Genomic DNA, 14620 nt, shown 5'->3' with positions numbered 1-14620 from the left:
CCATCTTCTGGTTGATGGAAAAGCTTAACAAGAAACCTTGTCAATTAAATGTTAACTACAAAGTAGTCTATGCCTAGCTGGCAGAATGATATCATGGTTATTTGCATCAATCCAGTTGTGATTTTATCAGCAAACTCTGCAATCACATGTGTGCTACAGAGATACCACTAACCAAGCAAGGCTCTTGCTGGTGCCACTTGAATTAAAGGGTATCTACACCCCAAAATGAAAATGTCTTAGATTTTTCTCAGACTTCAAAAGTGGTCTCCTGATGTGGTTTAAGTATTGTTGTGGACTTCCAATGTTGTTGTTTTTCTATTAACAGTGTGATTTAGAGAGAAAAACAGGGACAAATCAGAAACCTGGAAAAACTAAACGGAGAAAATGGAATTAGGTAAAAAAAGAAAAGAAAACAGATTAGATAGAGATGGTATATACAGATAGAGATGTTATAGGGCCCTAAATATTCTAGACATTTTCTCTCATTATTGCATTATCTAGGGATGGTGTAGAGTAACAGCTGTAGCCTGAAGTGACCTTTAACCTCCCTGCTCCTCAATACTTCTTCCACTGGATCAAAGCTTCAGCCAAGTAGGATACATGATAGTGGCAACACATGGAGTTGGGTTGGATATAGTCATGGTAGGATACATGATAGTGGCAACACATGGAGTTGGGTTGGATATAATCATGGTAGGATACATGATAGTGGCAACACATGGAGTAGGGTTGGATATAGTCATGGTAGGATACATGATAGTGGAAACACATGGAGTTGGGTTGGATATAATCATGGTAGGATACATGATAGTGGCAACACATGGAGTAGGGTTGGATATAGTCATAGTAGGATACATTGAGCGGCAAGATGTTCTTTACGATTCGGCCATCAGATTTGCCACCAATGCTCCTTATAGGACACATCACTGCACTCTATACTCCTCTGTAAACTGGTTCTCTGTATACCATTTACATCATTTAGCAGACGCTCTTATCCAGAGTGACTTACAAATTGGTGCATTCACCTTATGATAACCCACTGGTTTAATGCTTATTTATAAAACCCTCTTAGGCCTCACTCACCCCTATCTAAGATATCTACTGCAGCCCTCATCCTTCACATACAACACCCGTTCTGCCAGTCACATGCTGTTAAAGGTCCCCAAAGCACACATCCCTGGGTCGCTCCTCCTTTCAGTTCGCTGCAACAAGCGATGGGAACAAGCTGCAAAAAACACTCAAACTGGACAGTTTTATCTCCATCTCTTCATTCAAGGACTCAATCATGGACACTCCTACTGACAGTTGTGGCTGCTTCGCGTGATGTATTGTTGTCTCTACTTTCTGGCTTTTGTGCTCTTGTCTGTGCCCAATAATGTTTGTACCATGTTGTCCTGCTACCATGTTGTGTTGCTGCCATGTTGTGATGCTACCATGTTGTCATGTGGTGTTTCTACCATGTTGTGTTTCTACCATGTTGTGTTCCTACCATGTTGTGTTGCTACCATGTTGTGTTGCTACTATGTTGTGCTGCTGCCATGTTGTTGTCATGTGGTGTTGCTGCCATGTTGTGTTTTTACCATGTTGTTGTTGTTATGTGGTGTTGCTACCATATTGTGTTGCTACCATGGTGTTGTCATGTTGTGTTTCTACCATGTTGTTGTTATGTGGTAATGCTACCATGTTGTGCTGCTACCATGTTGTCATGTTGTGTTCCTACCATGTTATTGTTATGTGGTGTTTCTACCATGTTATGTTTCTACCATATTGTTGTTATGTGATGTTGCTACATGTAATAATAACATGTGTGATTTATATACAGTTCTTTAGTAATAAAACATTAGTGACGTAATTTGGTATTTAATATTAAATAGTAAACTTTAATAATTGTAATATGTATATTTAAATGTCTGTACAACATTTTTTCAACAAAATAAAAGGTTTGAAAGAAAATGTAATTGATGTTCAATGCATTAAATCTTTCTCTTTCTCCCCCTCTATCTCCCCCTTGGCTGGGAATGTTAAGGGTCAAGAAGTTGTGAATCTCGGGGGGCCCTTGCACACAGGGGAACTATATATGTACGCAAAATAATTAACAACCTGGACCCCCAGGTGTCTTTGAAAACAGATGTTTTACTAACGGCCTAAACAGATCATTTTTACCCTTTTAAAAATAGTTATATGGGAGATGTCCGGGGGATGTCTCTCTTTGAAAGGGTCATTGTAATATTTAAGATGTCCCCTTTACTGATGACCTAAACAGATTCATTTTACCCTTTAAAAAATAGTTGTCAGCTATCCATATTTAATGGTCAAGTGGTTGTGAACCTAGAGGGGCCCTTGCAGACATGTGTTTAGGTAAACATATGTTTTCTGTTTATGAAGGAATAAATGATTGAGAGGATATAGACCACAAAACAAAATAAAAGATAACTGAATTGTTAACGATGTGTCCTTTACTAATGACTTAAACAGATAATTACACCCCATGAATATCCTTTTACTACAGGGGGCTAAAACAGGGGCCTTCAATGCTGCAGAAATGTTTTACCCTTCCCCAGATCTGTGCCTCAACACAATCCTGTCTCGGAGCTCTACGGACAATTCCTTCAACCTCATGGCTTGGTTTTTGCTCTGACATGCACTGTCAACTGTGGGACCTTATATAGACAGGTGTGTGCCTTTCCAAATCATGTCCAATCAATTGAATTTACCACAGGTGGACTCCAATCTAGTTGTAGAAACATCTCAAGGATGATCAATGGAAACAGGATGCACCTGAGCTCAATTTGGAGTCTCATAGCAAAGGGTCTGAATACTTATGTAAATCATTTTTTTTTGTTTAATACATTTGCAAAAATGTATAAAAAGCTTGTTTCCGCTTCGTCATTATGGGGTATTGTGTGTAGATTGCTGAAGAAATTGTTTAATTTAATCCATTTTAGAATAAGATGTAACGTAACAAAATGTTTAAAAAGTCAAGGGGTCTGAATACTTTCCAAAGAAACTGTAAGTGATTGAGGAGAGAGCATCATTGCTATATTCTAATTAAAATCATTGACCCATAAGAGAACACATGACCAAAGCAATGCGTGACCCATATAGAATTAAAACAACATTCATCTTAATGAGAAATATAATGGAATAAACAAATGTTTGCATAACTAAAGACATGAAAACTGGTGGGAACATTGTATTTAGCTAGGATTTCATAAGGCCAGGAAAGTCATTGAGAATAACAATAGACAATAGTTATTGTTGCTAGTTTAGGGATGAAGATAGTGAAGGTTCATCAATGTTAAGGATGTTTTTTAATTTGACGTGGAAACAATGTTTATTCAACCAGTGGGAGGCTTGTAAATGCCCCCAGGAAAGTGGAATGAGGAAGTCTTCATTGAGACAATCATGAAACAGCAATCCGTGGGAGAGTTGTGTTGGATATTATACAATAAGGATCTGCTGGAGTCCAAGTCAAACCAAGATTCTTTATTTCTGAGCTCAGAGAGAATAACAGAGTTTGTTATTTTATTAGGATCCCCATTAGCAGTTGCAAAAGCAGCAGCTACTTTTCCTGGGGTCCACACAAAACATGACACATAATACAGCACATCAATAGACAAGAACAGCTCAAGGACAGAACTACATACATTTTGTAAAAGGCACACGTAGCCTACATATCAATGCATACACACAAACTATCTAGGTCAAATAGGGGAGAGGGGCTGTGCTGCGGGGTGTCTTTATATTAGCAACTTTTAATTATGAGCTTATATGGTATTAAAGTTAAGGGACATCACCCTGGGCGGGGTGATCCTCAGTAGGGGATAAAAAGGGAAAACACCATCTTTTGAACTGAGTCTCTTGCTTGCAAATTGCTGTAAGTGTATACTCCAGGTTGCAATCCTTACTAAACAAACTAACCTCTGATCAAATAAGTTTTCCTGTGGTCTCTTCTGTGCACATAGGGCAGAATTCCCTTACAGACTATGCAAACAATTTGGGATTTTCAACACATTCATGTTTCTTATAAAAATAAGAAGTGATGCAGTCAGTCTCTCCTCAACTCTTAGCCAAGAGAGACTGGCATGCATAGTATTTATATCAGCCCTCTGATTACAATTAAGAGCAAAACGTGCCGCTCTGTTCTGGGCCAGCTGCAGCTTAACTAGGTCTTTCCTTGCAGCACTGGACCACACGACTGGACAATAATCAAAATTAGACAAAACTAAAGCCTGCAGAACTTGCTTTTTGGAGTGTGGTGTCAAAAAAGCAGAGCATCTCTTTATTGCGGCTAGACCTCTCCCCATCTTTACAACCATTGAATCTATATGTTTTGACCATGACAGTTTACAATCTAAGGTAATGCCAAGTAAGTTAGTCTCCTCAACTTGTTCAACAGCCACACAATCCATTACCAGATTCAGCTGAGGTCTAGTTGGCAGATCTACTTTATTTGTTCTAACTAAACTACAACACTTACTTTGATGAGTGAAATCTGATCCTTTCTTCTCTTCTCCTCCTCTCACAGTTCCACTCAGCCCCGTTGTTTTCCTGCAGTCCACCAGCAGCACAGACAACCTCTTCATACCCAGCAGTAAGGTGCTACCGGGAGAGGCACAACACGGGGACTCCAGGAGAGAGGAAGGGCTAGCGTTGTCCTGGTAACCATAAAGAGGGGACACATATCATTATGGATGCTGATGTCACTGTTGTCATAAAGTGCTTTACAGAAACCCAGCCCAGACCCCGATAGAGCAAGCTGTATGCTAGACCAGACCAAGCTGTACCATCTGGTGTTCTGATCTGGAGAGACTCTTTTCTGCCTCATCAGCATCAGGATGTTGTTGAGGCTTCCCAGAGGATCCACGATAGTCATGTCTCTCTCCTGTGTGAATGAGAACATCAAACAGTAAACTTATGACCATTGTCGTGGAAATATTGTATCAAATATTTCTCAGATACCAGAGCTTGTGAATTCAAATAGACTTCATTACAAAATCAACAAAGCCGAGCATTTACATTGAAGAACTGACTCTCCCTTACATAACATCGTCACCCCACTTTTATGCAAATGATTGATACCTTCTAGCCTTGGCCACCCTAGTCTTGCTGCCTTTCTTATTGGCTCAGACATTAGGGCATAGATTCTATTGGTGGCGTGACACACAGACATGCTCACTCCCACTGCAGGTCTAATGGTGCCTATAAGTGATTAGCTAATGTTCCTGTCCAAAGGTCTTCACAAGTTCAGGCCGATGTTGTCTATGTATGATTAACCCATGTGCGTCTCCAGTAGCCTTCACAAGATCACATATGGCCCAGACCAGTCACATCTTGTGTTGGTCTACCTTGCCTCATCCACACAGATTCTGCTTACGTTCTGTTTTTTACATGTCTAATGGTTAACTCGATGTTGATCCAGCTCTGTACATTCACAAGGGCTCAGCCTTCATTCTGCTTAGACATGTCTAATATTTAACCTAATATCGATTCTGCTTTCTACTTCAAAGAAGACAGTATGGGTACGAAAAAAAATCCAGATGACTGGAAATTCTCTAACACCATCTATTACAATCACAGAGTCTTACAAGAGGCATTAATATGTCTAAAAAGGGCCTAAAATGGCCACTTTTATCATGATTTTGTAAAATATTGTTTGTGTTGTAAATGTGAAAGGGTCGTTCCACTAAATGGGTGCCCTTGATATTTTAAGTAGAGATTATGCACCGACATTGAATTTTAAAAGCCTGTTGTATTTGATGAGGGGAACTTTAATGAAGACCACATGGAGAATTCAATACATCTAATTGAAAAGTCCCCAAAATATATGTACCAATGGCGGATTGCCCCTTAAACAATTCCTACAGTACTGAACAACATATTCAAGTGTAGAACTTCAGTAGAATGCCCCTTTAAAACCACACATTAGTTCAACAACGGCATAGTTTGTGCCCCTGTTTTTAAGACAGTACTCACTGATATTAATCGGATATTCAGTCTCCTCCTCCTTTTTCACTCCCAAAACGTCTTCCTCCTCGTCTTTTACTGAGATAGCCTCCTTTCCCTCTTTCACTCCAAAAGGTTCTTCCTCTTCTTTCAATCCATTCTCCTCTTTCAATGTGATAGCCTCCTCTTCCTCCTTTTTCATTCTGAAAGCTTCTTCCTCTCCTTTCATCAGAGCTTCTTTATCAGTCTAGTTTACTGAGCTCATGCTCTGGGCCATTAGCCTAGTGCAGTATCAATTTAACACATTTGCTAATTAAACAAGCAAATTACGTTTAGAATGAACGTGTAGATACGTAAACAGAATTATGTTCAAAACACAAAGATCAATATACACAAGATTGGTGTAAAGAACTTCAATGTTTCGGTTTTAAATTCACTAGCAAGCACCCGCTTGGATAAATCAGCAGTCTGTTGTCGCTCTTGAATAAACCTTTTCTTCTTCTTTTCGCTGTTGAAGAAGCCTCCAGTTCCGTCCACTAGATTATACGTCACGCAAGAAGCATCACCTGAAAGACGCACATCTCTATCTGCTGACTGGAGTGGGTAAAGCAGATTGGATTTTTTTAAATTATAAGGGTGGCATATTCCTAGCTAAATTGACCAAGGCTCATTACTAACAACACATAATAACACCTCACATAATGCTGCCCAAAAATAATGGAATATTCTCTCACCCAGTGGCATATGGACTATTTAGGTGAGTGTAGGTGTTACCACATGAAGCAGTGCCCACTTTGTTAAAGGCTACATGGACAGATAGGGCTCTACCTGTGTAGAACACATGACCCTTTACCCTTCCTGTCTCTAAAGTGTCCTTTTGGGTGGTGGTATAATTTGGATGAACTTTTCCTCATAGTTATTCTGAACCCACTGCCTGCAAGTCGTCGTTAAATTAGCCTCAGTGATTTGTATTTTCCTTCAACTTTTTTAAGAGGAAACAGCCAGGAAATGCCCCTGTTTGAGTGCATTTGTCTACCACTATGTGTAGCTGTTAGCGATGATGCTAATGAAAACCATCTTCTGGTTGATAGAAAAGCTTTCCCAAAAACCTTGTCAATTAAACGTTAACTACAAAGTAGTCTATGTTTACCTGGCAGAATGATATCATGATTATTTGCATCAATCCAGTTGTGATTTGTTCAGCAAACTCTGCAATCACATGTGTGCTACAGAGATACCACTAACCAAGCAAGGCTCTTGCTGGTGCCACTTGCATTAAAGGGTATCTACACACAAAAATGAACATATCTTAGATTTTTCTCAGACTTCAAAAGTTGTCTCCTGATGTGGTTGAAGTATTATTGTGGACTTAGAACATCCAATTTTGTTGTTTTTCTATTAACAGTGTGATTTTGAGAGCGAAAAACAGAAAAACAGGGACATCAGAAACCTGGAAAAACTAAATGGAGAAAACAAAAAACAAAAAACAAAAAAACAGAATTAAGTTAAAAAAAATAAACTGATTTAATAGGTCTTTACATATTCTATACATTATCTCTCATTACTGGATTATCTAGGGATGGTGTAGAGTAACAGCTGTATCCTGAAGTGACCTTTAACCTCCCTGATCCTCAATACTTCTTCCACTGGATCAAAGCTTCAGCCAAGTAGGATACATGATAGTGGAAACCCATGGAGTTGGGTTGGATATAGTCATGGTAGGATACATGATAGTGGAAACACATGGAGTTGGGTTTGATATAGTCATGGTAGGATACATGATAGTGGCAACACATGGAGTTGGGTTGGATATAGTCATAGTAGGATACATGATAGTGGCAACACATGGAGTTGGGTTGGATATAGTAATGGTAGGATACATGATAGTGGCAACACATGGAGTTGGGTTGGATATAGTCATGGTAGGATACATGATAGTGGCAACACATGGAGTTGGGTATGATATAGTCATGGTAGGATACATGATAATGGAAACACATGGAGTTGGGTTGGATATAGTCATGGTAGGATACATGATAGTGGCAACACATGGAGTTGGGTTAGATATAATGGTAAGCAAAATACTTTCCACAACATATTGTGCAGCTTTCTGTTGCAGGATCTTTTTATGGGGGGGTGCCCTTTTTTGTTGACACATCACACACATGGTTATGGGCTTAAAAAAAGAAGACACCAGTACCATGTCAGATATAGTTTAAATGTATTCATGTTTGAGTTTACATCCCAATATGACACTTCAAATACATCACAGAAGACTGAAATGTACCAAAACTCCTATTGTGTTTATTGAGCTGTACACTGAGATGCTCAGTTGGTCAATATTCCCCTCCAGTGATTCACCAACATCTTGTCAACATGTTCCCCAAAAATGGATCAGATATCTAATACCAGTCTATCTTTATAGGCATTTATCCATAAGAAGACTTAGGCCTCCCATATAGTCTGCAGAAACCTCTCCAAAATGACAAATCTTTTAAACATCTTTATTTTCATGTAATCTGTCGTTCTGCCCCTGAACAAGGCAGTTAACCCACTGTTCCTAGGCCGTAATTGAAAATATATTTTTTTCTTAACTGACTTGCCTAGTTAAATAAAAGGTTAAAAAAAACAAAAAAAACAATAATAAAACAATATATATCAAATTTAAAAAACGGTCAAAAATAATTGTTATGACCTATTTCACATTCTTTAGTGTAGACTACATTTTTCTCATGTTTTCAGTGTTTGAGATTAGGTCCCCGAATGGTCAAATCTCTTCAAATAGAAGTACGTTTATAACACAAAATATCTCTCTCATCATGTCACAGGCTGACAGGCTCCCAGAAGAAGGGCAATAAAAGGCCCCAGCTCACTCAACTGCTCCTCCCCTCTCCAACAGCCATCAACCCAGAACATCCTGAAGACAGAACATCTAAAGATCATCTGGGAATCCTTTCTTCCTCATGGAGCTTTTTGAAAGTGAGTTGAATATTCAATGTGATGTTTGTACAGTGCCTTCAGAAAATATTCAGACACCATGACTTTTTCCAAATTTTTTAATGTTATAGCCTTATTCTAAAATGTATTAAATTACATTTGTTCCTCATCAATCTACACATAATACTCAATAATAATTGCATTTACCAGAAGTGGACTCCAATCAAGTTGTAGAAACATCTCAAGGCTGATCAATGGAAACAGGATGCACCTGAGCTCAATTTCGAGTCTCATTTACGTAAATAAGGCTTCTATTTTTTAGCTTTTAATACATTTGCAAAAATGTCTAAAAGCCTTTTACCGCTTCATCTTTATGGGGTATTGTGATGTCATTATGGGGTATTGTGATGTCATTATGGAGTATTATGTGTAGATTGCTGAGGAAATGGTTTAATTTAATAAATTTTAGAATAAGATGTAACGTAACAAAATGTGGAAAAAGTCAAAGGGTCTGAATACTTTCCAAAGAAACTGTAAGTGATTGAGGAGAGAGCATCATTGCTATATTCTAATTAAAATCATTGACCCATAAGAGAACACATGACCAAAGCGATGCGTGACCCATATAGAATTAAAACAACATTCATCTTAATGAGAAATATAATCGAATAAACAAATGTTTGCATAACTAAAGACATGAAAACTGGTGGAAACATTGTATTTAGCTAGGATTTCATAAGGTCAGGAAGGTAACTGAGAATAACAATAGACAATAGTTATTGTTGCTAGTTCAGGGATGAAGATAGTGAAGGTTCATGAATGTTAAAGATGTGTTCACAGTGTGGATGTTGACAGAGGGGGATTAGAACCCCAAAGTAATAGTGGTATAAAATATCATAAAGGTCATTTAACATTCTGGTTTAGGGGGGTAATAACTTTATGGAAACCACTATTCACACTATGTACAGACATAGAAAACCATCACATCAAGGAGGTGTAACAGTGATGAATGTCTATTCAATGTGCAACAGTAGTCTTCTGTAACAAGTAATACCTGGTAAATATGTTTACTGTAGTTCAGATAGAGCCTGATCAGCAGGGCGGGCAATATAGTACACAACTGTATCGTCTACATACAGATGTAGGTAACAGTTTATTATGACAAAACAACATTGTTAATGTATACAATATAGTTGTTTATTAGACATTCTAACATATAACCCAATGCCTAGGTACTAAAGATTTTATATGCAACATTTGAACAACAATTTTGACCACCCTTGGGTTATGATGTATATGACATGACAAGATACATTGGCAACTTTAGTAATCTTTTTTTATTGACATGTTTATAATCCAAAAGTATGTTTTCAGACAGGAGGGAAATACAGTTTATGTCAAACTGTAGAAAACAAGAACCTTTGGTGAATCAAGGACTCCCTGATATTTTATATACTACACACGTCCAGAAGGCTGGTTCTGACAATAAACTTTTCCATTTCAAACGAGGCTGTCAAGACAGGACCGTACTGTAGTACTACACTATTACACTGTTATGTACTACTAATGTACTAGTATCTAAGATGTTAAGGAATATCTACAAGGGGAACATGTACACAATATAACACATTCCCACAGCATCTAAGGCTGCATATACTGACACTGACATTGTATTTTGTTATGTGACAGTAGCATAAGTATACAGAACCAGTCAAAAGTTTGGACACACCTACTCATTCAAGGATTTTTCTTTATTTTTACTATTTTCTATATTGTAGAATAATGGATGAAGACATCAAAACCATGAAATAGCAGTGAAGTCCTATTACCAGTCAGGTAGGAAGTAGCAGTGTCAACACTGCCAAGTGGCTGGGATGTCCTCCACTGAGTCCACAGTCCTCTCCACCATAAACACCTCTACCACCGTCTGTTGTCTGCACACCTCTGACCAGATCAAATCAAATGTTATTGGTCTCATACACATATTTCTATGATGTCATTGCGGTAATATCTAACAAACCAAAACATGCAAATTCCCACAATTTATTTTAAGGATGAAGAAATATAGAAATAGAAGAACGATTCATGTCAGAGTCCGGAATATAAATACATATACAGTTAGTTTACAATGTATATGGTGGTGTGTATAGACATTATGGACTGTATATGAATATAAAAGGTGTGAACAGCAGTAGTTATATAGGATGAGCCTGGACTAAAATACAGGGTGGAGTACTGGGTGGTAGACGGCTAGTAACAGTGACTAAAGTTCAGGGCAGGGTACTGGGCGGAGGCCGGCTAGTGGTGACTATTTAACAGTCTGATGACCTGGAGATAGACCACACATTAACCACACAATAAGTATTGTGGTGGCAGCATCATGTTATGGGAATGCTTGTCACCGGCAGGGATTGGGGAGTTTGTCAGAATCAAAATAAATATAAAAGGAGCAAAGCCCAGGTAAAAAGTTTGAGGAAAACCCACCTCAGTCTTCTGAAAACCTGTTTCCATCACATCTGTCTTTAGTTTTTTTTATACGGTATGACTTTACTCAAATAAAAACTTTGGATGGTTAATCAAGCAAAATACAGCCTAATTATTGGCTAGCTGCTGTGTGGACAAAGACGTAGCAGCTAGCAAACTGGCTACCGATCAACCTATTGTCTGTATTGAACATTCATATTGGACTGTAGCAGCTAGCTAACTGGCTACTGATCAACCTATTGTGTGTATTGAACATTCATATTGGACTGTAGCAGCTAGCTAACTGGCTACTGATCAACCTATTGTGTGTATTGAACATTCATATTGGACTGTAGCAGCTAGCTAACTGGCTACTGATCAACCTATTGTGTGTATTGAACATTCATATTGGACCGTAGCAGCTAGCTAACTGGCTACTGATCAACCTATTGTGTGTATTGAACATTCATATTGGACTGTAGCAGCTACCTAACTGGCTACTGATCAACCTATTGTGTGTATTGAACATTCATATTGGACTGTAGCAGCTAGCTAACTGGCTACTGATCAACCTATTGTGTGTATTGATCATTCATATTGGACTGTAACAGCTAGCTAACTGGCTACTGATCAACCTATTGTGTGTATTGAACATTCATATTGGACAGCCTTACCTATAGAGTAGCACCACCACCCATCAGCCCATTCTCTTCTTGACGTCAAATGGAGCAAATGTATCACATGTAAATATTACTTGATTATCAGAGGAGTAAACTATGAAGCCAGCAAGAACTACTCAGACATTTCAAATATCACTTGATTATCAGAGGGGTGTATTATGACATCAGATAGAACTACTCAGACATTCCAAATATCACTTGATTATTAGAGGAGTGTATTATGACATCAGATAGAACTACTCAGACATTCCAAATATCACTTGATTATCAGAGGGGTGTATTATGACATCAGATAGAACTACTCAGACATTCCAAATATCACTTGATTATCAGAGGGGTGTATTATGACATCAGATAGAACTACTCAGACATTCCAAATATCACTTGATTATCAGAGGGGTGTATTATGACATCAGATAGAACTACTCAGACATTCCAAATATCACTTGATTATCAGAGGGTTGTATTATGACATCAGATAGAACTACTCAGACATTCCAAATATGCACTTGATTATCTAGAGGGGTGTATTATGACATCAGATAGAACTACTCAGACATTCCAAATATCACTTGATTATCAGAGGGGTGTATTATGACATCAGATAGAACTACTCAGACATTCCAAATATCACTTGATTATCAGAGGGTTGTATTATGACATCAGATAGAACTACTCAGACATTCCAAATATCACTTGATTATCAGAGGGGTTATTATGACATCAGATAGAACTACTCAGACATTCCAAATATCACTTGATTATCAGAGGGGTGTATTATGACATCAGATAGAACTACTCAGACATTCCAAATATCCCTTGATTATCAGAGGGGTGTATTATGACATCAGATAGAACTACTCAGACATTCCAAATATCACTTGATTATCACTTGCTCTCATCCAACACTTCTCACTCTGCCCCTACTCGGATGGTATTGCGCCGTCCCAACCTTCGCTCTCTCTCTCCCGCTACTCTCTCCTCTTCCATCCTATCATTTCTTCCCTCTGCTCAAACCTTCTCCAACCTATCTCCTGATTCTGCCTCCTCAACCCTCCTCTCCTCCCTTTCTGCATCCTTTGATTTTCTCTGTCCCCTATCCTCCAGGCCAGCTCGGTCCTCCCCTCCAGCTCCGTGGCTCGACGACTCACTACGAGCTCACAGAACAAGGCTCCGGGCAGCCGAGCGGAAATGGAGGAAAACTCGCCTCCCTGCGGACCTGGCATCCTTTCACTCACTCCTCTCTACATTCTCCTCTTCTGTCTCTGCTGCTAAAGCCACTTTCTACCACTCTAAATTCCAAGCATCTGTCTCTAAACCTAGGAAGCTCTTTGCTACCTTCTCCTCCCTCCTGAATCCTCCTCCCCCTCCTCCCCCCCTCCTCTCTCTCTGCGGATGACTTCGTCAACCATTTTGAAAAGAAGGTTGACGATATCCGATCCTCGTTTGCTAAGTCAAACGACATCGCTGGTCCTGCTCACACTGCCCTACCCTGTGCTTTGACCTCTTTCTCCCCTCTCTCTCCAGATGAAATCTCGCGTCTTGTGACGGCCGGCCGCCCAACAACCTGCCCACTTGACCCTATCCCCTCCTCTCTTCTCCAGACCATTTCCGGAGACCTTCTTCCCTTCCTCACCTCGCTCATCAACTCATCCTTGACCGCTGGCTACGTCCCTTCCGTCTTCAAGAGAGCGAGAGTTGCACCCCTTCTGAAAAAACCTACACTCGATCCCTCCGATGTCAACAACTACAGACCAGTATCCCTTCTTTCTTTTCTCTCCAAAACTCTTGAACGTGCCGTCCTTGGCCAGCTCTCCTGCTATCTCTCTCAGAATGACCTTCTTGATCCTAATCAGTCAGGTTTCAAGACTGGGCATTCAACTGAGACTGCTCTTCTCTGTGTCACGGAGGCTCTCCGCACTGCTAAAGCTAACTCTCTCTCCTCTGCTCTCATCCTTCTAGACCTATCTGCTGCCTTTGATACTGTGAACCATCAGATCCTCCTCTCCACCCTCTCCGAGTTGGGCATCTCCGGCGCGGCCCACGCTTGGATTGCGTCCTACCTGACAGGTCGCTCCTACCAGGTGGCGTGGCGAGAATCTGTCTCCGCACCATGCGCTCTCACCACTGGTGTTCCCCCAGGGCTCTGTTCTAGGCCCTCTCCTATTCTCGCTATACACCAAGTCACTTGGCTCTGTCATATCCTCACATGGTCTCTCCTATCATTGCTATGCAGACGACACACAATTAATCTTCTCCTTTCCCCCTTCTGATAACCAGGCGGCGAATCGCATCTCTGCATGTCTGTCAGACATATCAGTGTGGATGACGGATCACCAGCTCAAGCTGAACCTCGGCAAGACGGAGCTGCTCTTCCTCCCGGGGAAGGACTGCCCGTTCCATGATCTCGCCATCACGGTTGACAACTCCCTTGTGTCCTCCTCCCAGAGTGCTAAGAACCTTGGCGTGATCCTGGACAACACCCTGTCGTTCTCCACTAACATCAAGGCGGTGACCCGATCCTGTAGGTTCATGCTCTACAACATTCGCAGAGTACGACCCTGCCTCACACAGGAAGCGGCGCAGGTCCTAAT

The 14620-nt window shown here is 40.0% G+C and overlaps 1 protein-coding gene across 1 annotated transcript; it reads right to left on the bottom strand.

The window, feature by feature from the left end:
- Window positions 1-3471: 3471 nt before the first annotated feature.
- Window positions 3472-6438, bottom strand: LOC106564067 (uncharacterized). The gene is made up of 3 exons (XM_045690601.2): window positions 5977-6438; window positions 4788-4885; window positions 3472-4658 (listed from the first exon to the last, which is right to left on the bottom strand). Exons 1-3 carry the CDS (start codon window positions 6173-6175, stop codon window positions 3978-3980), a joined length of 978 nt encoding a protein of 325 aa, XP_045546557.2. The 5' UTR covers window positions 6176-6438; the 3' UTR covers window positions 3472-3977.
- Between the last annotated feature and the right edge of the window lie 8182 nt (window positions 6439-14620).

This window comes from Salmo salar, chromosome 12 (assembly GCF_965601325.2).
Source record: "Salmo salar chromosome 12, fSalSal1, whole genome shotgun sequence".
NCBI lineage: Eukaryota > Metazoa > Chordata > Actinopteri > Salmoniformes > Salmonidae > Salmo > Salmo salar.
This window is presented reverse-complemented; position numbering and strand designations above follow the sequence as displayed.